Source organism: Camarhynchus parvulus, chromosome 22 (assembly GCF_901933205.1).
Source record: "Camarhynchus parvulus chromosome 22, STF_HiC, whole genome shotgun sequence".
Classification (NCBI taxonomy): Eukaryota; Metazoa; Chordata; class Aves; order Passeriformes; family Thraupidae; genus Camarhynchus; species Camarhynchus parvulus.
The window spans coordinates 1,903,406-1,929,598 of NC_044592.1; the positions used below are offsets into that span (position 1 = coordinate 1,903,406).

At 56.8% G+C, this 26,193-nt stretch overlaps 1 protein-coding gene across 1 annotated transcript; it reads left to right on the forward strand.

Moving 5' to 3' along the window:
- The first annotated feature begins 3,226 nt into the window (after window positions 1–3,226).
- Window positions 3,227–26,193, forward strand: LZTS1 (leucine zipper tumor suppressor 1). The gene is made up of 4 exons (XM_030964313.1): window positions 3,227–3,329; window positions 19,307–19,716; window positions 20,320–21,144; window positions 22,981–26,193. Exons 2-4 carry the CDS (start codon window positions 19,366–19,368, stop codon window positions 23,632–23,634), a joined length of 1,830 nt encoding a protein of 609 aa, XP_030820173.1. The 5' UTR covers window positions 3,227–3,329; window positions 19,307–19,365; the 3' UTR covers window positions 23,635–26,193.

The following is a 26,193-nucleotide window of genomic DNA, read 5'->3' on the forward strand; positions in this document are numbered from 1 at the left end:
GATCTGTGGAGTGGGATGGGATGGGATCCATGGGGTGGGATGGGATCCCATGGGGTGGGATGGGATCCATGGGATGGGATGGGACTGAAGTTGATGAGATGGGATTGATGGGATGGGATTGATGGAATGGGAGGGGATGGGATCCATGGAATGGGATCCATGGGGTGGGATGGGATGGGATGGGATGGGATGGGATGGGATGGGATGGGATGGGATGGGATGGGATGGGATGGGCAGGGGTTCCAGCCCAGGAGCAGCCAGGCAGGGTGAGTTCCAGCCCAGGAGGAGCCGAGCACGCCCTTGGGGACAGCCCATGGGCAGCCCAGGGACACCATGGGGCTCTTTCCCCTCCACCCCTCCACGGTGGCGGAGCTGCTGAGCTCCCAGCCCGGAGGATTCCTGGCAGCTCCAGCCTCTGGCCCAGCTGGAGCAGGTCCCTCCTGTTTGTGGTTTGCTATAGAAACACGGAGCCGGCTGAAAATGAATCACCATCGTTTTCCTGGGCCTTTTCCCTCGTGGAATCCTGCTGAACCCTCTCTGTGCTCACGTGAATTCGCTTTCTCCTACCTCTCCTTCTCCCTGTCCTCCTGTTTCTACTTCTATTTCTCCCTCTTCTCTTCCTTCTCCTCCGCCTCCCTCTCCTCTTCTTTCTTTTCCTCCTCCTCCTTCTCCTCCTTCTTTCTCCTTTTCCTCCATCTCCTTCTCTCTCTTCCTCCCCTTCTCCCCTCTCCTCTTCTTTCTTCTCCTCCTTCTCTTCCTCCTCCTCAGTTCTCTTCCTTCCCCTCCTCCTCTTTCATCTCCTCCTCCTCCTCCTCTCTTCTCCCTCCCTTCTCCTCCTCCTTCTTTCTTCTCCTTCTTCTCCTTCTTTCTTCTTCTCCTCCTCCTTCTTTCTCCTTTTCCTCCTTCTCTCTCTTCCTCCCCTTCTCCCCTCTCTTTCTTCTCCTCCTTCTCTTCCTCCTCCTTCTCTTCCCTCCTCCTCCTCCTCCTCCTCCTCCTCCTCCTTCATCTCTTCCTCCTCCCCCTCTCTCTTCTCCCTCCCTTCTCCTTCTCCTCCTTATTCTCCTGCTCCTCCTTCTCTTCTTCTTCCTCCTCCTCCTTTTCTTCCTTCTCCTTCTCTCTCCCTCCCCTTCTCTCCTCTCCTCTCCTCCTTCCTCCCTCGCTTTGCAGCTCCCACAGTATCAGATTCCAGCCCCTGCTCTCGGGGCTGTGGGAGCTGCTCAGCCCAGCAGAGACACCGAGGGAGCTGCCAGGAAACGGCGTCAGGAAAAGGCAGGGGGTGGATCTCGTCCGCCATAAATCACCTAAATCCCATAAATCCCGTAAATCCCATCAATGGCAGCCCCGCTCTCCGTTCCTACTCCTGTCAAACCCCGGGAGGGACAGGGCCGGGATTGGGCTCGCACCTCCCACCCGCTCCCACCGGGGAATGGAGCAAATCCTGGGGCTGAGATCCTCGGGCTGTGCCAGAGGATGGAGATCCATCGTGGGACACCATCCCAGCCCCGTGGGGCACAATGATCCCAATGCCATGGGAAACCATCCCAACCCCGTGGGAAACCAACCCAGCCCTCTGGGGCACAATGATCCCAATCCCATGAGATACAATGATCCCATTCCCATGGGACACCATCCCAATCCCACAGGACACCATCTCAACCCCATGGAACATGATCCCAATCCCAAGGGACACAATGATCCCAATCCCAAGGGACATGTTGATCCCAACCCCACAGACACCATCCCAAACCCATGGGACATGATGATCCCAATCCCACAGGATACAATGATCCCAAAACCATGGGACATGATGATCCCAAACCCACAGACACCATCCCAATCCCACAGGACATGATGATCCCAATTCCATGGGGCATGGTTGATCCCAATCCCATGGGACACCATTCCCACCCTATGGGACACAACGGTCCCAATGCCATGGGACATGATGATCCCAATCCCACAGGACACCATCCCAAATCCCATGGGCACCCAGCAGCCCAGTGTGAGACTGAACGGGGATTCTGGGCTGGAATTGGGCATCTTCTGCTGAACGGGAATCCCGTGCTGGAGTGGGGATCCTGCACTGGAATTTGGGATCCTGTGCTGGGCTGGGAATCCTGGGCTGGACTGGGAATCCTGGGCTGGAATGAGAATTCTGTGCTGGCTCGGGCGACCTCCCCTCCCCTGCCCGCATACCGGACCGGGCCGCTCCGTGCCCGGGACAAGAGATGTGGCCGGGACAAGCCCAGATGTGGCTCCAGCTGCCCGGGGGATTCCTGAGCGCTGCGTCAGCGCCCCGGGCCCGCACGGGGCAGGCGGAAAACTCCGGGCAGGAAAATGCGGGCAGAAAATTCCGGGCAGGGAGCGGCTGCCCAGGTGAGGAGGAGGAGGAGGAGGAGGCGAACCCCCCCAGGGGACGGAAGGGACGTGGCAATGTCGCTGCACCTCCAGCCCGGTCCCAGGCTGCCAGCGAGCGACGGGAAGGACACGGAGCTGGAAAATCAGCAGCAGGACAAACCTCAGCGGCGGCCACGCTCAACCTGCTCGGGCTACGGAAATCGGGGCCCACCTGAGAGGATTTAGCAGAGACCTTCGGGGGTCAAACCGGGGCAAACCTCACCTGCGGCCACGCACAACCTGGAATTGGGGATCCTGGGCTTGGTTACCTGCTCGGGCTACGGAAATAGGGCCCCACCTGAGAGGATTTAGCAGAGACCTTCGGGGTTTCCTTTAGAGCGTCCCTCGCACTCCGGCGAGCCCAGGAGGGGTCAGAAGGGCTCAGGTCCCCCCTGGCCCAGCAGCTCCAGCCCCCCGAGCGGGTTGCCCAGTGGTCAGAGGCGCGGGGATCGTGTCCCCAGTGGCGCCCCCAGGCTGCGGCGTGAGCCGGGCACAGCCCAGGCCGGGATTTTGGAGCTCAAAGTCCTCGCTCCGAATGCAGCAGAACAGGAACTTCAGCCCGGACCTTTCCCGGCCGGGCGGGCTCCTGGCTGCTCCCCCGCGCCCTCGGCTCTGTTCCCGAAGCACCGGAACCAAGCCCAGCTCCGGCGAGCCCGGATCCACCCGCGGGCCCTTCTCGCTCAGCATCCGAGCAGAAAACGCCGCTCCAGCCCCAGCCCCGGGCCCGGGGAGCGGAGGAGGGGCCGGGGGCGCGGAGGAGGGGCCGGGGGCCGGCGCACAAAGCCGGGGGCTGCGGCGGGGCGGGCCCGGTGCGCGGGCGCGGGGTCCGGGCTCCTCCTCCGCCACCGCCTCGCCGGGGATGCTGCGGCCGGGCCGGCTCCGGGAGCCCCGCGGAGCCCCGCGCCGCGCCGAGGAGCCAGCGGCCACCCGAGGTGGGCACGGGGGGACACCGGGGGGCTCCGGGCAGGGACGCGCGGGGAAGCGCTGGCGGCACCGGGGGACGCTGCCCGGGGAGCTGCGGGGACATTGACGGGACACCGAGGGGACACGGAGGGGCTGAGGTGCGCGGTTGGGGCTCCCCGCAGTGCGATGGCTTTGGGGTGACCCCCCCGCCGGGCACGATGCCCCGCACCGGCCCTGTCCCGGTCCGGCTGCTCGGGGACGGGGACGGGGCTCGGGCTCGGTCACAAAAAGCCGGGATGGCCCCGGCAGAGCGGCTGGACTCGCCTCCATTGCCGCCTCCCATCCCTTCGGCCGCTCGCAGCCTCCCCCGCGGCTCAGCTCTGGCTCTTTTCCCTTCCCTCTGAAGTCTGGCAAACTTCTTTTCACACGGCAGCGAGAAAATTCTGCCTGTTCAGCAGCACCTCGGTGCGGGCTGCCTCGGGTTACAGAGCCCCGGAGCGCCCGGGCAGGAGGGGAAGGAAGGGAAGGAGCGGATGGATGCCTTTGGTTTGTTGTCATCAGCTCGGAGCCATCCCGGCGGAGGGGCTGCCTGCTCCAGAATTCCTCCTGCAGGAATTTTTCGCCGCTGGAGCTGCGCGGGGGCAGCGCCGGGTGCGTGGGAGGAGAGGAAAGAGCGCGGGGGCCTGCGGGAAACGCTGACCGCACCTGGATGGATGCGGCAGCACCGGCCCTGCCAGGGCCTTTCCCGGGGCTGCCCCCGCTCCCGGCCGGGCCCCGCAGCCCGGGGGAGGCGGGGGAGGGAGCTCCGAGCCGCCCCGAGGCCGCGCAGCTCCTGCAAAGCCGCGGGTGAATCTCGCCTGGAAAAGCGGCGCTGGAGCGCTGCCACGGCCGGGCTGTCACCGCTCACACGGTGACACCGAGCGCGCTGGGGACGGATCTGAACGGGGACAGAGAGCGGGGACAGGTCCTGGCAGGCGGCATTCCCATCCCTGCTGAGCCACCCGAGCCGTGTTTGCTCAGTGACATCTCCCGAGGGACCTGGGGTCCCCCCTTGGTGTGGCAGGAGGGTCCCACCCCCACGAGAGCGCCCCGGGGTCCTGTGGGACCCCCGGTGCTGATCCCCCCCTCCCCAGGGATGTGTCCCCATCCCTCGGTCCCGCTGCAGGGGTGGCACAGCTGCGTCCCCGCTGTGCATCGGGGGGGAGCTGGGTTTGCTTTCCTGTGTCCTGTGACCTTCTCCTGCCCCGTGGGCCTTGGGCAGCCAGGAGGGACCAGTGTGGGCCCCATTTTTTGGGAGCAGGGTCCCATTTTTGGGAGCAGGGTCCCATTTTTGAGAGCATGCCCGTGGGTTTCCACAGGAGCCCCCATGGCTGCCCAAACCCTTCGCAGAGCTCCTCTTCCACAAGCAGGGAAAAAAAAAAAAAACCAACAAAAACTCCTCCATCATCAACCATCCAGCAGCAAAACTGATTTACCTTCCCTGGGGAGCTCTGCCAGGGATTCCAGCCTCCCACTCCAGTCCTGGCCAGTGTCACACTCTGTCCCCTGTGTATGTCCCGGTGTCACATTCTGTCCCTTCCCTGTGTCCAGCTCACCTCTGTGTCCCCAGCCAGGCTTTTCCCGTGTCACCCTCTGTCCCCTGTGTGTGTCCCTGTGTCCCCAGCCAGGTTTCCCAGTGTCACCCTCTGTCCCCTATGTGTGTCCCTGTGTCCCCAGCCAGGCTTCCCAGTGTCACCCTCTGTCCCCTGTATGCATCCCTGTGTCCCCAGCCAGGCTTTTCCCGTGTCACCCTCTGTCCCTTCCCTGTGTCCAGCTCACCCCCACGCCCCCATCCAGCTTTTCCCGGGGGGGGGGGGGCTGCAGCTCCGCTCCGCTCGGGCCGTTAATTAATTAATTACCAGCCCCACTAATGAGCGGCACAAAGAGCTGCAAGTGCGACATCCTCTCCATCAGCGCTGGGGGCAATTTAATGGCAGCTGCGAAAGCGCATTTGGCCGCACAATCGCGGCTCGGGGGAGGCTCCCGGAGCCCCGGGCGAGCCCCCCGGGCACGGCGGGGCCGGGAACGGGAACGGGGCCGCTCCGTCCCTCCCACCCGTCACTCCGCGCTGCCCGGGGAGGAGGCGAAGGCAGGCGAGGCTCAGGCAGCAAAATGAGAGCTCGGGAGGAGCTCGGAGCCCCCGCAGGGCTGCGGTGCCGTGCCCGGGTGTGCGGGGCAGGAGGGGCAGCGGGGATGCTCCGCTGTGGAGGGGACAGGGGTCTGAACCAGGGATCCGTCCCAGGGATCTGTCCCTGTCCCAGGGATCTGTCCCAGCTCCTCCTGCACCCCTCTCTCTCTCTCCTCAGCCCCAACTCCCTTTTCCCTCCCTCGGCAAGGCTCAGTTCTGCCGCGGGCAGGTCCGGTCATGCTCAGGTGAGGCTCAGCTGAGGCATCCCCGGCACGCAGAGAGGGGCAGCGCAGAGCAGCAGGGCCGGGAATGCGATCCTTGGGAGCATCCCAGAAATCCCTGAGAGCCCGAGCCGAGCTCCAGGGGCCCTTCCCGGGACAGAAGCCCAATTCCCCAAACCAACCCAATTCCCCAAACCAACCCAATTCCAGCTCAATTCCAGCTCTTGTCCCCCATTCCTTGGCTGTAGGAAAAATCCCCAAACCAGCCCAATTCCTGCTCTTTTCCCCCCTTCCTTGGCTGTAGGAAAAATCCCAAATCAGCCCAATTCCAGCCCAATTCCAGCTCTTGTCCTCCATTCCTTGGCTCTAGCAAAAAGCCCCAAACCAGCCCAATTCCAGCTCTTGTTCCCCATTCTTGGCTGTAGGAAAAATCCCCAAACCAGCCAAATTCCTGCTCTTTTTCCCTCTTCCTTGGCTGCAGGAAAATCCCCAAACCAGCCCAATTCCAGCCCTTGTCCTCCCTTCCTTGACTGTAGGAAAAATCCCCAATTCCAGCCCAATTCCAGCTCTTGTCCCCCATTCCTTGGCTGTAGGAAAAAATCCTAGAGTCACCCAGGGCCAGGAATGCGATCCTTGGGAGCATCCCAGAAATCCCTGGGAGCCCTTCCCGGGACACAGAGTCACCCGGGGCCGCCGGCAGAGCTCGGCGCTGCGTGGCCAAGTGTGAATCCGTAGTAGCACTGCAGCTATTCCTGGAGCTGCTGCTAAAGCTGCTCCTAAAGCCGCTGCTAAAGCTGCTCCTGGAGCAGCCCAGCCTGGCTGTGGCTCCATCCTGCAGCGCTCGGGTGTCACAGCGCTCCCTGGGGTTTTCAGCTGAGGCGAGAGACGAGAACGTTGACTCCGTGATCAGAAGGCTTGATTTATTATTTTATGATATATATATATATATATTACATTATAACTATACTGAAAAGAAAAAGGAAAGGTTTCCAGAAGCTAGCTAAGCTAAGAATAGAAAAGAAATGATAACAAAGGAGCCGGCTGTGCTGTGACTGGTCACTGAACCAAAACATCCACCCGAGACCAATGACGGATCCACCTGTTGCATTCCACAGCAGCAGACAACCATTGTTTGCGTCTCGTTGCTGAAACTTCTCACTCAGCTTCAGCCGGAAAAATCCTAAGAAAGGGTTTTTCCTAAAAGAAATGTCTGCGACACTCAGGGAAAGCTCAGGGAATTTTCCTGTCGTCCCCCCCTGCCATGTTTATAAATCTCCTCTCTCTTGGGAGGCCCCAAATCCACCCCCTGGCTGATTTATTCGCTGCTCCTCGCTGGCCAGCTGCCCTTTTTGGGGGGGGATTTTTCCAGGAGCAGCAGCCCCAGGCAGGGTTTCCATTCGGGATGAGTTAAAAATAGCAGGGAATGCACAAAGATTGGGCACTGCTGCCTGCCCTGGGTTTGTGCTGCTCCCCTGGCTGGGAGAAGCCCCTGTGAGCACCAAGGAATGAATTCCTGGTTGGTTTTTTTTGTGGGAAGCCCTGAGTGGGGCCATTCCCTGGATTTGGGCAGCCAAATCCTGCACGAGCAGCGCTGGGGTTGCTGCAGCAGTAAATGTGACATCCCTGCAGCGTTCCCAGCCAGCCCTTCCTCCTCTTCCTCACAGCCAGGGCTGGAATATTCCCATTTATCCCCTCAGCAAAGGGCAGCTCCAGCCTGAAGGGAATTTTTATAATTTTTATCATTTCTGGGAGAGCCTCGGCCCCGAGCTCGGGTTTGGGAGGATCCTCCCAGGCCTGGGAGAGGGAGAGGATGGAGCTGGGAGATCTGGGGAAGGAAAACCCCCCAAAAATCCCTGCTGCCATCCCAGGGTGTCCCCCCGAGTTCTCCCAATTCCAGCTCTTTTCTCCCATTCCTTGATTGTAGGAAAATCCCCAAACCAACCCAATTCCAGCCCCTTGTCCTTGGCTGTAGGAAAAATCTCCAAGCCAGCCCAATTCCAGCTCTTTTCCCCCCATTCCTTGGCTGTAGGAAATCCCCAAACCAGCCCAATTCCAGCCCTTTTTCCCCCCTTCCTTGGCTGGAAGAAAAATCCCCAAACCAGCCCCAAGCCAGCCCAATTCCAGCTCTTTTCCCCCTAATCCTTGACTGTAGGAAAATCCCCAAACCAGCCCAATTCCAGCCCCTTTTCCCCCTTCCTTGGCTGGAAGAAAAAGCCCCAAACCAGCCCCAAGCCAGCCCAATTCCAGCTCTTTTCCCCCCTTCCTTGGCTGCAGAAAAAATCCCCAAACCAACCCAATTCCAGCTCTTTTCCCCCCATTCCTTGGCTGTAGGAAAAATCCCCAAACCAGCCCAATTCCCCCTGGGTGCAGGGCTGTGGATTTTGCCCCTTGCCCAAGCCAAAATCAGAGATTCCAGCTCAGGCTCCAGGACCACTTGGATCTTTAACTTCCCCCTTTTTCTCCTCCCCATTTTCAGCACAACTCAGCGACATCTCCCTGCGCCACTCGAGGAAGAGCTCCTTTAAAGGTTAATTAAATATTCCCTGCAACTTTGATGCACATTTCCCTGTTGGGAGAGCTGCTCCATTTGGCAGCCAGGCATTAAAGGGGTGGAATTCACCACGGGCCAAGTCTGGAAAAGGGAGAAGGAGGAAAACAGGAAGCGAGAACTGAATTTGCCTTTTTTTTATTGGTTTTTTGTTGTTGTTGTTTTTCGGTGTTTTTTTTTTTGTTGTTGTTTTTGGGGTTTTTTTTTGTTTTTTTTTTTTTTTTTTTGGGGTTTTTTTTTGGGTGTTTTTTTTTTTTTTCCCTTCTGCTGCTGCATTGGAGCTTTGGGATGGGATGTGACGCTCTGGGAAGCAGGAGAGGAGCTGGGGATGAGGAGATAGCAGCAGCAGATGCTCCTCACAGCGAGGATTGAGCTTGGCTCCTCACCAAGGAGCAGGAGCTGAGCCTTTCCTCAGCTCTGAGCGCCAGGCAGGGGCGAAAATCCCCAAATTCAGACAGAGCTGGGTGGAACTGGTGCCACAGACAGGGAAGGGCGGCGCAGGAGGAACCACAGCAAAGCCCAGCCTAGGCCTGGCGCTGGGTTTGGTTTCAGGAAGATCTTTAGGCCCTGCCTGGGAGAGGTTTTCCTTGGCTGGGGCAGAGATTTGGGGTTTTCTGCTGCTGCCAGGGCCAGTGATTCCCCCTCCTGTTTCTCAGGCAGTTCCAGCCCTTGGTGGAGGAAAAATCCCCAATTCCAGCCCAATTCCAGCTCTTTTCCCCCATTCTTTGGCTGTAGGAAAAATCCCCAAACCAGCCCAATTCCAGCTCTTTTCCCCCATTCTTTGGCTGTAGGAAAAATCACCAAACCAACCCAATTCCAGCCCAATTCCAGCTCTTGTCCCCCCATTCCTTGGCTGGAATAAAAATCCCCAAACCAGCCGAACTCCAGCCCCTTGTCCTTGGCTGGAGGAAAAATCCCCAAACCAGCCCAATTCCAGCTCTTGTCCCCCCATTCCTTGGCTGGAATAAAAAGCCCCAAACCAGCCCAATTCTGGCCCAATTCCAGCTCTTTTCCCCCATTCCTTTCTGTCCCCAGGGCACAGGGAGGAGGGGACAGCAGAGGGTGGCTCTGTGCCCCTCACCTGAGCCCAGCAAACCCAAATTTGCTTTTTGGTCCCGGAGAGGCCGGGAGGTGCCCGAGGTGGCCCTGAAGGAGCAGAGAGGGTGCCCAGGGAGGGCTGGGCCGCCAGGAGCAGGGGGACAGTGCCAGCGGTGGCAGTGCCAGGGGTGGCAGCGCCAGCAAGGCAATGCCAGCCCCGCTGCTCCCGGCTGCTTTGGAGAGAGGGGGAGAGAGACAATAAAAGGCATGGGGATTGCAAACAAACAAAAAAAAAAAAAGCCCCAAACCAGCCCAATTCCAGCCTTGTCCCCCATTCCTTGGCTGTAGGAAAAATCCCCAATTCCAGCCCAATTCCAGCCCTTGTCCCCCATTCCTTTCTGTCCCCAGGGCACAGGGATGAGGGGACAGCACAGGGTGCCCCTCATGGTGCCCAACTGAGCCCAGCAAACCCAAATTTGCTTTTTGGTCCCGGAGAGGCCGGGAGGTGGCCCTGAAGGAGCAGAGAGGGCGCCCAGGGAGGGCTGGGCCGCCAGGAGCAGGGGGACAGTGCCAGGGGTGGCAGTGCCAGGGGTGGCAATGGCAGCAGGGCAATGCCAGCCCCGCTGCTCCCGGCTGCTTTGCAGAGAGGGGGAGAGAGACAATTAAAGGCGCGGGGATTGCAAACACAGCCCGGTCTCCATGGCAGCCCGAGCACCGCTGCTAAATTTTGCCTGTACATGGAGAGGATGCTGCTGCTCCCCTCCTGTGCCCGGGGGAGTTGTGCAGCACAAAAGAGCCTCGGCCCAGGTGTTCCCTGCAGGTTTTGGCGTTTGTGGAAGGAGCACTCGGTGCCAGCAGCTCGAGGGAAATGGGTTTGGTGCCCCTCATCTTGTCTATCCATAATTCAGGGGTGAAGCCACGTGAGGAGTGACAATCTGAGAGGACAAGTGTTTATTTCGGGCTCATGCCGAGTTACACCAAGTCCCTGTTATTTTTAGCAGGACAGGCAAAGCCCTCCCAGCAGGCAGAGCCTGGGGGAGGCTGCGGGACCCCCAGCCCAGGCAGGAATTCAGGGATCCATCCCCGAATCCTCCCAGAGCAGAGCAGCCCCTGGACCAGGAATTTCAGCTCCCTGGAGCCGGGAATTTCAGCTCCCTGGAGCCGGGAATTTCAGCCCCTGGATCAAGGAATTTCAGCTCCTGGAGCCGGGAATTTCAGCTCCCTGGAGCCGGGAATTTCAGCTCCTGGATCAAGGAATTTCAGCTCCCTGGAGATGGGAATTTCAGCTCTCTGGAGCCGGGAATTTCATCTTCTCCCCGCGGCAGATTGTGCGGGGCAGGGTTGGGAAGGGAGGTGTGAGCAGAGGCCTGGCGGCTCCAGGCTCAGCTATCACCACCCCGGCACCACCTGCCAGCCCAGACTGCTTCCCAAAATATCCCAAATTATCCCCAAAATATCCCGGCCAGTGCAGGGATGGCACCTCCAGTGAGGTGTCCCCCGCGGAGGCCAGATTGTCCCCAAATTGTCCCCAAATTGTCCCCAAATTGCTCCCCACGGACCGAGGGTGCCTGGCATGGGATGGGGGTGTGTAAGAGCGTCGGGGGTGGGATGGTCAGGATGGATGGAGACGAGAGATCTCTGCAGCCAGGTGGTGGAATTTGGGGTTTATTGCAAAGGGCCTGGGTGCAGGGCCCTGCTGGGAGCTGCCAGCCACAGCTCAGAGCAGGAATGAGAGAAGAGAGGGGGAGAGAGGATGAGAGAGAGTGAAGGGGTGAGAGAGTAGAAGGTGTCAGAGCAAAAGGCAAGAGCTAAGAAAGCGAAGTTCCTGTTCCAATACAATAAATCTTCTTCTGTGTTGAATATTCTGATTCTCACTAACCAATCTAGTACAAGATACAAATCCTACAGCATTTCCATACAGCCTATAAGAATCATTACATTACCACACTGTGTTACATTTTAAACCCTAAAAACTCCTCTTTGGGCCCCTTCTGCCAAGCTGTAGGGTCTGCTCTGACCCTTGGGCCTGTCTGCAAGCAGAGGGTGTTGTTCCATCAAAAGGGGATCACCTTCAGCCAGCCACACCATTGTTTTCCAGCTGTTCAGTAACTGAGGGATCTCAAAGCTTGCTTTCATTTCCATCTCACTTATAGTTTCTATATTCTCCAAATCTTTTGCCAGACAATCATATTTATAAGGCTTTCCTGTTCCATCTTCCCCAACAGGGGTGAATCCCCCAGGTGTCCCTGTCACCCTTCAGGTGTCCCCAAACCAAAGCAGGGGAGCGGGCGTTGCTGCCTTGCCAATTAGCAGGGCTCTAATTGCCGTCTCAGTCGCTCATTAGCGCGAAAAGCCAGATGCTGGGAGGAATTAGAGGAGCTGAAAGGATCTTTCTCTCCGCCCCAGGAATATTTAACGGTGTCTCACACGCGTTCCCTTTGTAGCCGAGCATGACTGATGTGGCTCGTGTGGGTGCTCGGTGAATCACCGAGCTCCCAAAGCCCGGCGGGGACAGAACCGGGGGGCTCCGGGTGGCACCGGGGGGCTCTGGCACGTGGTGGAGCCGGGGCTGCCAGCTGAGGGGGGTTGGAGTGGATTTAAGCCAAAAATGAGGGAGGAAAAATTCGGGTTCTGCTCTCGCCAGGCAGGGCTGGGGGCTGCTCGCGCAAGTGTTGGTGTTGGGAGGATGGAAAGGGCAAAAGGTTTGGAGAGCAAAACCAGCAGGTTTTGGGGAGCAAAAAGCAGAATTTGGAGGGCAAAAAGAGCAGGGTTTGGAGAGCAAAAAAGAGCAACGTTTGGGGAGCAGAAAGGACAGGGTTTGGAGGGCAAAACCAGCAGGGTTTGAAGACCCAAAACCAGAATTTGGAGGGCAGAAGGAGCACGGTTTGGGGAGCAAAAAGTGCAGGGTTTGGGGAGAAAAAAGAACAGTGTTTGGAGGGCAAAAAGAGCAGAATATAGGGAGCAAAAAGGGCAGGGTTTGGGGAGAAAAAAATAGCGGGGTTTGGAGGGCAAAACCAGCAGGGTTTAGAGACCCAAAAGCAGAATTTTGAGGGCAAAAGGAGCAGGGTTTGGGGAGCAAAAAGCGGAATTTGGAGGGCAAAAGAAGCAGAGTTTAGGGGGCAAAAAGGGCAGGGTTTGGAGGGCAAAAAAGCAGGGTTTGGGGAGCCTGGCCCCAGCTGGGCACAGGGAGAGCTGGAGGCCGAGCTGAGGTGGGTGGAGCAGGGATCCCCAAGCTCCTGGGATGTTCCCAGGCTGCCCTGAGTCCAGGAGGGAGCATCCATCCGTCCATCCATCCATCCAACCATCCATCCATCCATCCATCCATCCCAGCTCCCAGGAATATCCCGATTTTCTGGGCTCTGCAGCTCTCAAACCGCAGCTCTGTGGGGGTTTTGGCCTCCAGGAATCCCTCCTCGCTCAGGGCACACCCACAGGGCAGCTCCAGGGCTGGCCTGGCAGCAGCAGATTCCCAAAGTGACTTTTGGGGGCTGGCAGGGCTGGCAGGAGGGAGGGGGTGAAGATGTTCAGATGTCCAGTCCCTCATCATCAGCATCTGGTGGCATCCCAGTTAATTCTGGGATCGCAGGATGTCCTGATCTGGGAGTGACCCACAGGGATCCGAGTCCCAGCCCTGCACAGACCCCCCTTTTTATTTCCTTTTTTTTTTTTTTTGCCATTGAGCAATCACGCCCCCACCCGCAGCCCTGCAAGCGCGGTGCCCAGCGGCAGTGCCACCCTGGCACGGAGCCCACCCAGCCCCTGGCACCGGCTCCACTTTAACGAGCGGCGGCTGCGAATTCTCCCGCTGCTCATTGCCAGAACACCGAGCGTGTGATGGACTCCGGGGCCACTCGAGTGCCTGGAACGTGTCACCGAGCCGGGTTATTCTTCTCCACGAGTGTCGTCCCCCCCGCCTCCTCTTCCTCGCTAATGGCAAATCGGGGCGGAACGCGCGGGGAGCGCTTTGTGCCGGCCCGCGATCACAGCCAGCGCGGTGGATGTCGCTGAATGAGCGGGGACAATGGGTGGCAGTGAATGAAATCCTTGTTGTGGGGCCCCGAGGCACAAAGGAGCACCGCGAGGCCGGCGCCTGCCGGGGCAGGGGATGGATTCAGCCCCGGCAGAGCCGGGAGGGGCTCGGGCACGGGCTGGGGGCTCGGTGGGTGAGCCCGGGGCTCGCCAAGCGCTGGGTGCTGCTGTTGGGTTGGGGGGCAAAAAGAGCAGGGTTGGGAGGGCAGAAAGGGCAAGGTTTGGAGAGAAAAACCAGCAGGGTTTGGAGAGAAAAACCAGCAGGGTTTGGAGGGTAAAACCAGCAGTTTGGGGAGCAAAAGGAGCAGGGTTTGGATGGTCAAAAGAGCAGGGTTTGGAGGGCAGAAAGGGCAGGGTCTGGAGAGAAAAACCAGCAGGGTTTGGAGAGAAAAACCAGCAGTTTGGGGAGCAAAAAGAGCAGGATTTGGAGGTAAAAGCAGCAGGGTTCGGAGGGCAAAAAGAGCTGGGTTGGGGAGTAAAAAGAGCAGGGTTTGGATGGCAAAAGGAGCAGGGTTTAGGGAGCAAAAAGGGCAATGTTTGGAAGGCAAAACGGCAGGGGTTTTGGAGAGTAAAACCAGCAGGGTCTGGGGAGCAAAAAGAGCTGGGTTTGGACGGCAGAAAGAGCAGGGTCTGGAGAGTAAAACTACGAGGGTTTGGGAGCAAGACCAGCAGGGTTTGGAGAGTAAAAAGAGCAGAGTTTGGATGTCAAAAAGAGCAGGGTTTGGATGGCAAAAAGAGTAGGGTTCGGAGACTCAAAAGCAGAATTTGGAGGGCAAAAGGAGCAGGGCTTAGGGAGCAAAAAGGGCAGGGTTTGGAGAGTAAAACCAGCAGGGTTTGGGGAGCAAAAGGAGAAGGGTTTGGGTAGCCTGGCCCCAGCTGGGCACGGGGAGAGCAGCAGGAGCTGGAGCTGAGCCGGGCAGATGCTCTCACACAGCCCAGGGCAGATTAATCTCCTCAGCCCGGGGGGTTCAGCAGCGTTTGGGGCTCCTGGAGGCTCAGTCCGGGTTTGGTGCAGCTCCCAGGCCCAGCTCTGTGCAAATCTGCTCTCCAAGCTCTGCTCTGAGCCATTCCCTTCACTAAATCCCACCTCAGATGCTCCGGGTAGCACTTTCCACCATGGAAATTCCCAATTTTCCTCCCCAGGGCCACATTCCCGATGTCCCCAAGGCTCAGATGGCCGGGTGGGACAGGGGCACAGCACCTGGCTGTGCTCGAGAGGAAGAGGAAGGCTGAGGCTGAGCCCCGAGCAGGCTCCTGGCAGCTGCTCCGTGCCATCCCAGCATCTCCCAACAAACACCCAAATGTGTGGGAGCATCTGCACGGCGAGGATGAATAATAATCCAGGAGGGAAAAGGCGGGGGCGAGGCGAGAAGGAAGCGCTGGCATTCCAGAGATACAGGGGGGGAAAAAGAACAGGATCGGCAGGGAGCGGAGCAGCACCGCCGGGAAAAACCGAAAAACCGCGGCTCCTGCCGGGGAAACCTGCTCGGGAAGGAGCAGGGAAAGGGGCAAAGCTTCAAAGGCTGAGGGAGATAAGATTGAGGGAGATAAGGCTGAATCGCGCGGCGCTCCCACGTGCGGGGTAGGCATGACTGCGCTGATGAGATGCCGTTCATTTTTTATCCCCCCCCCTCTCTCCGCACAAGCCGAGTGGGTGAATCCACGTGTTTTCCCCCATGCCGGGGTGCAGCCCGCGCTGTTTGTCGGGATCAGCCCCTCCCCAGGACCCCCACGCTCCCAGCAGTGATCTCCACTCTGGGATCCCCTGATCCACGGGGAGCTGGAAGGTCCTGGAAGGGTCACGGACCTGCTCGGGGAGGGGACACGGGGCTGGTGCCAAAAGGTCCTCGAGAGGCTCCTTTGCTGCGGGCACAGAGCGGCAGGGACACGCTGGAGCCTTCTCCGGCTCGCTGCGCTCGCTAATTGAGCTAATTGATCGCGGTAATCACCTAATCGGGGCTGTGCGGTGACATCACCGAGGACACCGTGACCCCGCCCGCAGGTCCTGACACCCCTCTCACTTTTACAGCTCGGGCTCGCTCTCCAAGATGTTTTCAATTTTAAGATTAACATTTTAATTTTCATTTTAAAAAATTGATTTTTTTTAATTTTAAAAATTAGATTTCGTTTTAATTCTATCGTTTTGTGACCTCTGGCTGTGTGGCACCCCCAGGCCCCCAGTGCTGTCCAGCTGTGCTGCCCCTTTTCCAGCTGTGCTCCCCTTTTCCAGCTGTGCTCCCCCTCTCCAGCTGTGCACCCGCAGCTGCCCACAGGACACCCCACTTTCACTCTCAGCCTTTATTTTTTTATTTACATTTATTTTTATTGTTATGTATTTATTTAAATTCTTATTATTTATTTATTTAGTTTTATTTATTGTTATTTACTTTTTAATTATTTCTTTATTTAAATTTTTATTGTGTTTTAAATTATTTTTTAAAAAATTATTTATTTATTTTTATTTACATTTAGTATTTATTTATATAATATTTTTATCTTTTATTTCTATTTATTTATTTTTAATTACTTTTTTAGTATTTATTTATTTAAATTGTTATTCTGTTTTTTTAATTTTTTAATGTATTTATTTAATTTTTTACTTACTTTTTTTTTTTCCCTTTTTTACACTTCACATGACCCCTGCCAAAAACCCACGGGGGATCTGCCCGAGGGGGCGGAGAGGAAATCCGAGCCTTTAGGGGTTCAAATGTACAGGGACGGGCTGTGGGTGCGTGGAAACCCTCCCAGGAGGAGAATAAATGTATAAGGATGGGCTGTGGGTGCGTGGAAACCCCTCTGGGGGGGAAATAAATGTATAGGGATGGGCTGGGGGTGAGTGTAAACCCCTCTGGGGGGGAAATAAATGTATAGGGATGGGCTGGGGGTGAGTGTAAACCCCCCCAGAAGGAAAATGAATGTACAAGGAGGGGCTGTGGGTGAGTGTAAACCCCTCTAGAGGGAAAATAAATGTATAGGGATGAGCTGTGTGTGCGTTAAATTCCCCTCAGGAGGAAAATAAATGTGTAGGGAAGGGCTGTGGGCGAGTGTAAAGCCCTCTGGGTGGAAAATGAATGTATAGGTACAGGCTGTGGGTGCATATAAACCCCCCCATGTGGAAAATAAATATATGGGGATGGGCTGTGGGTGCGTGTAAACCCTTCTGGGGGGAAAAGAAACGTATAGGGATGGGCTGTGGGTGAGTGTAAACCCCCCCAGGAGGAAAATAAATGTCACAGCCCGGGGACGCTGCAGCCGCAGGTGGCACCTGTGTCATTGTCACAGCGCCTTCCACCCCTGCAGGCACCGGCACGGGCTGTGTGGGGACAACTGTGGGGACAGTGGTGGGGACAATTGTGGGGACAATTATAGGGAGAATTGTGGGGACAGTGGTGGGGACAATTGTGGGGACAATTGTCGCGTCCCCTGCAGCGATCCCTCCTCTTCCCCGAGCTTGTGCCCTATCAGCAGCGCCCCAGCAGCCGCTCAGGCCTTTCTCACTTCTCGTAATCTCCCAGAAATTGGATTTGGGGATTAGGCGGGCAGTCTGTCCGTCCTCCCTCTGCCCTTCAGCCATGCCGGGCCTCGGGCGCGGGGAGAGGAAAAGAAATAAAGGGAGAGAGGAGAGTGGGTGGGGCCGGGAGCAGCCGGAGCCAGGAGTGGGTTAAAAGGGAAATGGGAAAAGAGAGGAGTGGGAAAAGGGAAATGGGGAAAGAGGAATAGGAATAGGAATAGGAATAGGAATAGGAATAGGAATAGGAATAGGAATAGGAATAGGAATAGGAATAGGAATAGGAATAGGAATAGGAATAGGGGGTGGGAAAAGAGGAGGGGGAAAAGAGAGGAAGGGGAAAAAAGAGGAGTGGGAGGAGAGGAATGGGAAAACAGGAAGGGGAAAGGGAGGAGTGGGAAAAGAGAGGAGTGGGAAAAGAGGAATAGGAAAAGAGGGGTGGGAAAACAGGAAGGGGAAAAGAGGAGTAGGAAAAGAAGAATGGGAAAAGAGAGGAGTGGGAAAAGAGGAATGGGAAAATAGAGGAGCGGGAAAAGAGAGGAGCAGGAAAACAGGAATGGGAAAAAAAGAATGGGAAAAAGAGGGGTGGGAAAAGAGAGGAGGGGAGAAAGACAAGTGAGAAAACAGAGCCCTGACTGGGATTGAGGATAGAGCAGTGAGGGGGCCCTGGCACAGCGTTCCTGCACCCCCTCCACCACCCAGCCCTCTCCCAGCCCCAGTTTAACCCCCGGATTCCTGCTTGGAGCCCCAGAACTCAGCCTGGGGAGCTCTGGAGCACCCAGTGGGAGCTCTGAGCTGTCCAAGCACAGCGTGGAGCAGAAACCTTCCCTCCCTCCTCCTCCTCCAGTGCAAACAGCACCCAGATAATTTTATTTACATGCCTTCCCCCTTTCTCACCGCTAATTATCGAGCTGGATCCGCGTCCCCATTAGAGCCGAGTGTCGCCGAGGCCACCAGGAGCTGGGGGGTTTATTTTATTTATATTTTTCCCCTCACAACAAAGCGGAGGAGCCCCGCGTGCCTCTGATGGGCCTCTCATCCCCTTCGAGTGCCGCGCAGCCATTAACGCTAATTAAGCCCAACGCTAATTAAGGCTCGCGGAGCCCCTTTTCAGGCAGGTGAAGAGCAGCGCTGGGAAGTGGAGAGGGATGCGGGAGAGGCTGTGGAGTCGGGATCTGGCCAGGAACAGGCAGGAGATGCAGGAGCCTGTTGAGATTACACCCAAAAATCGCCACAAATCCCTTTTCCTCCTCTGGGTGTTTTTAGAGAACTTACCTGGTTTTATCCAGGATAGGTAAAAATCCACTTCAATTAATTAAATATTTCATAAAAACCATTTAAATTAATAATAAATCAAAGCCATTTCAAGCCGTTTCCTGGCTTTTTCCAGGATGCTCCCAAGCACAGCCAGAGCCTGGCCAGTGCCAGGATTGTTAATTTTCTCTCATCTATTCCATTCTTTCTCTGCCCTGCTGAGATCTGTCCAGCAGGTCGGGTTGTGGCACAGTCCCTGCCCTTGGCGTGGTGTTGGCTTTTTATACTAAAAACTACGTGTGCTTTATTTACAATAATTTTCCAACACCTATCACCTGTGTTAGACAGTCTGTCTCTACTCTAAACCAATCCAAAAGTGCCACCATCACAGCAGAAGATGGAGGACAAGGAGGAGAAGGACAGGACACGCCCAGATTCCTCCATCTTTCCTCTTGAACTTCCATTCTAAATCCCCAAAATTCTACTTTTTCAGCCTGTGACAAATTAACTAACATTCTACTCAAACCCTTGTGGCTTGTAAATCTTCACACAAAGTTGGTAATTGTTTCCATGGGACGGTGTTCACAGGGGTCTCAGGTTGAGGGAAGAGACGAGGATCTGACTCCATGTTTTAGAGGGCTTGATTTATTATTTTATGATATATATTACATTAAAACTATACTAAAAGAATAGAAGAAAAAATTTTATCAGAAAGTTAGCTAAGAATAGAATAAGGAAAAAAGATAACAAAAGCTTCATCTCGGACTCTCTGTCCAAGCCAGCTGGGCTGTGATTAGCTATTAATTAGAAACAACTAACATAGACTAAACAAAGATCCACCTGTGTTGCATTCCACAGCAGCAGATAACCATTATTTACATTTTGTTCTTGAGGCCTCTCAGCTTCTCGAGAGGAAAAATCTTAAAGAGAAGATTTTTCATAAAAGATGTCTGCGACAGTGGCTAAAATCAAAGGCACGGGTGTTTTTGACTCCGTGCCAATGTCTCCGAGCCCCTGCCAGGGTCTCGAGTCTTCCAGGGCAGCCAGAGGAATGTCCTGGGTTCTGACACCTTTTAACCCCTTTTACAATATAATAACCAAACTAACAGCACATGCTTAACAATCTATCAACTATTTTACAACAGTTTCTAACCGATTTTTAACACTCAGCCCCCAAACCGGGGAGTTCTGCCACCGCCGGGTGGCCTCTCCTGGCTCACACCATGTCCCCGTGTCCCCAGGCTTGGCGCTCCCGGCCGCACCGCGGGCTCTGCTATGATCTGGCGGCGCTGGGAGCAGCATGGGCAGCGTCAGCAGCCTCATCTCCGGCCACAGCTTCCACAGCAAGCACTGCCGCGCCTCCCAGTACAAGCTCCGCAAGTCCTCGCACCTGAAGAAGCTCAACCGCTACTCGGACGGGCTGCTCCGCTTCGGCTTCTCGCAGGACTCCGGCCACAAGTCTGGCTCCAAGAGCAGCAAGAATGAGGATTTCTTTTACATCAAGGTCAGCCAGAAGGCGCACGGCTCGCAGCGGCCGGACTACACCGCGCTGGGCGGCGCGGAGCTGGCCGTGCCCACCGGGAGCAGCGCGCTGGACTTTGGGACGCCCACGCCACAGAAGTTGATGCCCTTCCCCAGCCAGCTGGAAGTGGTGAGTGGGGAAAAGCAGCCCTGGGAGCGGGGGGATGTCCCACTGTTGTTGTCATTGTAGTGCAAGAGTTCTATTGTCAGTACATTGCATATTGCTAGAGTTTCGTAGCTCCACAGGGTCATATAGCTGAGTCCTTTTCCCCAAACCCACGGGGTTATATAGTTTAGTCCCGAGTCCACGGGGTTCCTGAGTCCATGGGATCATACAGTCAAGTCCTTTTTCCTGAATCACGCCGGGGTCACCATTTGTTGTCATTATAGTGCACGAGTTCTATCGTCAGAAGGGCTCCAGCAACAGCTCTTCTTCTGCCAAATGGGCTAAAACAGCCCCTTTTTATAGGGTAAAGGGGGATCCAAACTGGCCCAATAGTAGGGGTTAGGGGAAAGTGACCTATGGGGTTACAGAGATAAACTAGGGTCCGAGAGACAGAAGACAGGAGCTTATTTTGCTGTCTCATCATGACTCAGCAGTTCCTGCTGTTAAGTCTCAGCCCACCACGGGGCCCTATTCAGCTCCATGGAGTCTGCTACACTGGGGGTGCTGTGGGGTGGGAGGACACACACGGGGTTCACCCGGTGCTGACGGGCTCTGCTCTCCCCGCAGGGCGGGGAGAAGCCGCTGCCTCGTCCCACGGCCTTCAAGCCGGTGCTGCCGCGCTCCGGGGCCATCCTGCACTCGTCCCCCGAGAGCGGGGCGCCCCTGGCCCAGCAGCTGCACCCCCCGGAGAAGGCCAAGGAGCAGGAGCTGCGGCCACTGCCCTGCTCGGGGGGCCTGTCCGACTCCGGCCGCAACTCCATGTCCAGCCTGCCCACGCACAGCACCAGCAGCAGCTACCAGCTGGAGCCCCTGGTCACCCCCATGGGCCCCATCAGCCGCTTCGGGGGCTCTGCCCACAACATCCTGCAGTGCGCCATCATCCAGGACAGCAACATGATGAGCCTCAAGGCCATGTCCTTCTCTGACGGCGGCAACAAGATCCTGAACCCCGGCAAGGCGCCCCAGCACCGCGCCGCCGCCCAGAAGAGCGCCTGCATGCGCTCTCCCATTGCCACGGATGAATCCACCATCCAGGAGCTGGAGCAGAAGCTGCTGGAGAGGGAGGGTGAGCTGCAGGAGCTGCAGTCGAGCTTCGAGGAGAAGGAAATCAGCTCCTGCCAGGCCTATGAGGAGAAGCAGCGGCGCTGCAAGGAGGAGCTGGAGGGGCTGAAGCAGAAATGCAACAGCAAACTCAAGCAAACCTCGCAGAAAACGCAGCGGACGCAGCAGGTGCTGCACCTGCAGGTGTTCCAGCTGCAGCAGGAGAAGCAGCAGCTGCGGGAGGAGCTGGAGAAACTCATGAAGGAGCAGAACCTGCTGGAGACCAAGCTGAGGTCCTACGAGAAGGAGAAGACCAGCTTTGCCCCAGCGCTGGAGGAGACGCAGTGGGAGGTGAGAGGCAAAAGAGGGGATCAAGGAGACCTCCAAACCCCCCATCCCATCCCATCCCACCCCATGGATCCCATCCCATCGCATCCCATCCCACCCCATGGATCCCATCCCATCCCATCCCATCCCATCCAATCCCATCCCACCCCATGGATCCCATCCCATCCCATCCCATCCAATCCCATCCCATCCCACCCCATGGATCCCATCCCATCCCACCCCATGGATCCCATCCCATTCCATCCCATGGATCCCATCCCATCCCATTCCATCACATCCCACCCCATGGATCCCATCCCATCCATCCCATCCCATCCCATCCCATCCCATCCCATCCCATCCCATTCCATGGATCCCATCCCATCCCATCCCATCCCATCCCATCCCATCCCATCCCATCCCATTCCATGGATCCCATCCCATCCCACCCCATGGATCCCATCCCATTCCATCCCATGGATCCCATCCCATCCCATTCCATCACATCCCACACCATGGATCCCATCCCATTCCATCCCATCCCATCCCATTCCATGGATCCCATCCCATCCCATCCCATCCCGTAGGAAATGGATGTGAAATCCCAGCAGAGCCCCCTGGCAGTGGGATTGAGGCTCTCACTGCCCCCCTGAACCCTTCCCCTCACCCAAGGGAACAAGCACAGCACAAACCCCTCAGGCATTGAATCAACTCGACATTCCCGGCCTCCAGCTCGGGTTTTCCTGCCCCACAGGAGCTGTAAAACTGCTGTGCCACAAGGAAATAGGAACTCCTTGGGTTTGCCGCAGCTGTTTGTTAGGGAGCAGTAAAACCTTCCACTCTCTGCTTTAGCTTAATTTACTCACTCCTTGGTATCGCTGAGCAAACACCGTTAATCTGCTGGAAATTCCAATGTTTAGGAAGAGGTAATTATAAATATATTATATTAATATTTAATATATACACTATATAATAGTAATATTTAATATACAATATATAATATTATTTCATATAATATTAATATTTATAATCAATACTACATTAAATAATATTGTATATTATTTCATGTAGGATTAATTATAAATTATAATTGTACTTAAATCATAATTCTAACAAATAATGGTATGAAAGTCAAATTCAGGGTCTCCACGTGCTGCACCCCAGCTGTGCCTGGCTCACACGGGGTGCCCTGTTCTTCTAAGTTCTTCTAAGCCTTCTGATGTTTACATTCTTGTAACAAACCTTCTCACACACTTTTCTGTAAATAATTACTGGTTTGCATTCTTTCCTAGAGGAAGAGAAATTTAATAGACTGTTAGTTTGCCCAGTGTCATTGGAGAGGGGGCACTGTCATCCTCCAATCCACTGTCACCTTTAAAAGTCTACAAATGTTAGAATCAGAAATTAAACTGCCCTTCTTTTTACCTTGGAGGTTCCAGCATGTGTGTGGTTTTATTTCATGTCCTAGAGCGACACACATGGGGTACCCTGGCCTTTCCCCTTGGTCCAGCCCTAACTCAGGTGCTCACTGAAGGATTTGGATCCTTTAATTTCCAAACCCAGCAGTTTTAGCCAGCAGCCTCCCCCTGAGCACTGGTCCAGCCCTAAATCATGGTCCAGCCCTAACTCAGGTGCTCACTGAAGGATTTGGATCCTTTAATTCCCAAACCCAGCAGTTTTAGCCAGCAGCTTCTCCCCGAGCCCTGATCCAGCCCTAAATCATGGTCCAGCCCTAATTCAGGTGTTCACCAAAGGATTTGGATCCTTTAATTTCCAAATCCAGACATTTTAGCCAGCACCTTCCCCCTGAGCATGCCCCAAGCCCTGCTCCAGCCCTAACTCAGGTGTCCCCCCCTCCAGGTGTGCCAGAAATCCGGCGAGATCTCACTGCTGAAGCAGCAGCTGAAGGAGTCGCAGACCGAGCTCACCACCAAGACCACGGAGATCCTGAGCCTGAAGGCGCAGCTGAAGGAGGTGAGGCTGAAGATGGAGGGGCTGGAGATGAAGAGCCAGGAGCTGGAGGTGTCGCTGCGCACCAAGGCCATGGAGCTGGAGGTGTGCGAGAACGAGCTGCAGCGCAAGAAGAACGAGTCGGAGCTGCTGCGGGAGAAGGTGAACCTGCTGGAGCAGGAGATCCTGGAGCTGCGCTCCGAGCTGGCCGCGCTGCGGGAGCAGCTCCAGGGGCTCCCCCGGCCGGGCGGGGACGATGCCCAGGCCCTGCAGGGGCAGCTGGAGAGGCTGCGGGCCGAGCTGAAGGCGGAACGCGACAACAACGAGCAGATGAGCTGCAGCTTCCAGCACGAGCGGCAGACGTGGAAGGAGGAGAAGGAGAAGGTGATCCACTACCAGAAGCAGCTGCAGCAGAGCTACCTGCACATGTACAAGAGGAACCAGAGCCTGGAGAAGATGCTGCAGCAGCTGGCGGCGGGCGAGGACGGCAAGGAGCCCATCGAGCTGGAGATCCCCGGCGGCACCGACGTCCCCTACGAGGACATCATCGCCACCGAGATCTGAGCCACCAGGGGAGCTGTTCCCTCCCCGCCGTGCAGTGTCCCCCTGTCCTTCCGCCGCCCGTCGTGTTCCAGAGGTGACCAAGCCACTCGTGCCAATGGTGACGTGCCCGCAGCTCCCCCACCCTGGCACTGCCCCCTCTGCCCCCGGGCAGGGATCAGGACTCCAGGGAATTCTCTGCCATCCGTGCCCAGTGCCCAGGGGATGCTCTGCTCCAGGCTGGGGGGACACAGCCTGGCCCTGCTCTGGGGATGGCACAGCTCTGGGGATGGCACATCTCCAGGGATGGCACATCTCCAGGGATGGCACAGCACCATCCTGCTCGCTGATGGTGGCAGAAATCAGGCCAATGTGTGCCCAGCTCCAAGGATGGCACAGCACAGTCCTGCCTGTTGATGGTGGCAGGAATCAGCCCCAATGTGTGCCCAGCTCCAAGGATGGCACAGCACAGTCCTGCCTGTTGATGGTGGCAGGAATCAGCCCCAATTTGTGCCCAACTCCAAGGATGGCACAGCACAGTCCTGCCCACTGACGGTGGCAGGGACCAGCCCCAATTTGTGCCCATGTCTGGGGATGGCAGAGCACCATCCTGCCCACTGATGGTGGCAGGAATCAGCCCCAGTGTGTGCCCATCTCTGGGGATGGCACAGCACCAGGGATGGCACAGGTCCAGGGATGGCACAGCACCGTCCTGCCCACTGATGGTGGCAGGAATCAGCCCAATGTGTGCCCAGGAATCAGCCCCAGTGTGTGCCCAGCTCTGGGGATGGCACAGCACTGTCCTGCCCACTGATGGTGGCAGGAATCAGCCCCAGCTCCCTGGAGGAAGCTCCCACTCCTCCTCACCCTCCTTTGTCACCGTGGGAGCGCAGAGCCACCTCCAGCCACTGCCACATCCACCCCTGCCAGCCCGTGAGGGCCTCAGGAAGGTCCCCACCTGCTCACACCCCCTACTATGGCCCAACTCACTGAAATCACCCTGAGATCACCCTGATTTCACCCCGAAATCACCCTGAGATCACCCTGAAATCACCCTGAGATCACCCTGATTTCACCCCGAAATCACCCTGAAATCCTGCTGAAATCACACTGAAATCACCCTGAAATCACCCTGAGATCACCCTGATTTCACCCTGAAATCACCCTGAAATCATGCTGAAATCACACTGAAATCACCCTGAGATCTCCCTGAGATCACCCTGAGCTCCCCATTCAGTCCAAGCGCAGCACCCACTGCCCTCCCTCCGCTGGCATTCTCATCTCCCTGGGACAAGGACTCCGTCCCTTCTCCCGGCTGCCAGACAGCAGCTGGATCTGAGGATTCACAGGAATGTCCCAGCCACGTTCTGACCAGGGAATGGGGTTTGTGTTCACCCCAGAGCCCCCTGCACTCGCTGGGGCTGTCCCTCCCGGCTGCCTTATCTCCTCCCCTGCCCTGATCCTGCAGGATCCGGCCCAGGGAAGCTGGTTAAACACCCCAAACCAACCACTTCCACCTTAACTTCTACCCCAGCTCTTAAAAGTTCCTCCTGCCACCAGCGAGTGGCTCCACAGATACCGAGGTGGCCCTGCTGGTGGCCCTCGTGTCCCCCTGGGTGGGGAGGGAACCAGCAGGACCCAGCTTGTGGGGTGGGGGCCCCAGGGGACCCCTCCGTGCCAGTGCAATGATATTTTTGCTGCAATTATTTACCCACTGCCCCATTCCAGGGCTCTTGGGGGGGTGGTTCTTGCACAATCCCAACGCCGCCAATTCGGCCACGGGCTCCGAGCTGTGCGAAATTCCGCGTCCCTCGCGCCACTGCAGCCTGGAAAGGTGACACACAGGAACCAGTCTGTGCCTTCTGCGCCCAGCCCTGAGCACCCCAAACCACTGCGCCAGCTCTCCCGGCTGGACCTGGCACTGCCCAGCCACTCCTGGCACTGCCCAGCTTTTCTTGGCACTGCCTGGCCAGTCCTGGCACTGCCCAGCCAGTCCTGGCACTGCCCAGCTGGGTCTGGTACTGCCCATCCACTCCTGATACTCCCCAGCCACTCCTGGCACTGTCCAGCTGGTCCTGGCACTGCCCAGCTGGGTCTGGTAGTGCTCATCCAGTCCTGGCACTGCCCACCCACTTCTGGCACTGCCCAGCCTTTCTTGGGACTGCCTGGCCAGTCCTGGTGCTGACCAGCCATACCTGGCACTGTCGAGCCAGGTCTGGTAGTGCCCATCCAGTCCTGGTACTGCCCAGCCACTCCTGGCACTGTCCAGCTGGGCCTGGCACTGACAAGCCTGGCCTGGCACTGCCCAGCCACTCCTGGCACTGCCCAGCTCGGTCTGGCACTGCCCAGCCAGTCCTGGCATTGCCTAGTTGGGCCTGGCACTGTCCAGCTGAGCCTAGTACTGCTCAGCCATACCTGGCACTACCCAGACAGTCCTGGCACTGCCCAGACTTTCTTGGCACTGCCCAGCCACTCCTGCCACTGAACCAGCCGGTCCTGGCACTGCCCAGCTGAGCCTAGTACTACCCAGCCATACCCAGCACTGCCCAGCCATACCCAGCACTGCCCAGCCGGTCCTGGCAC

Excerpts from the sequence above, each read along its gene's own strand:
- LZTS1 (XM_030964313.1), top strand. The coding sequence starts at position 19,366 with ATGGGCAGCGTCAGCAGCCTCATCTCCGGCCACAGCTTCCACAGCAAG. Across the intron at positions 19,717-20,319 it reads TCCCCAGCCAGCTGGAAGTG|GGCGGGGAGAAGCCGCTGCC; the intron begins GTGAGTGGGGAA and ends CTCTCCCCGCAG. Across the intron at positions 21,145-22,980 it reads TGGAGGAGACGCAGTGGGAG|GTGTGCCAGAAATCCGGCGA; the intron begins GTGAGAGGCAAA and ends CCCCCCCTCCAG.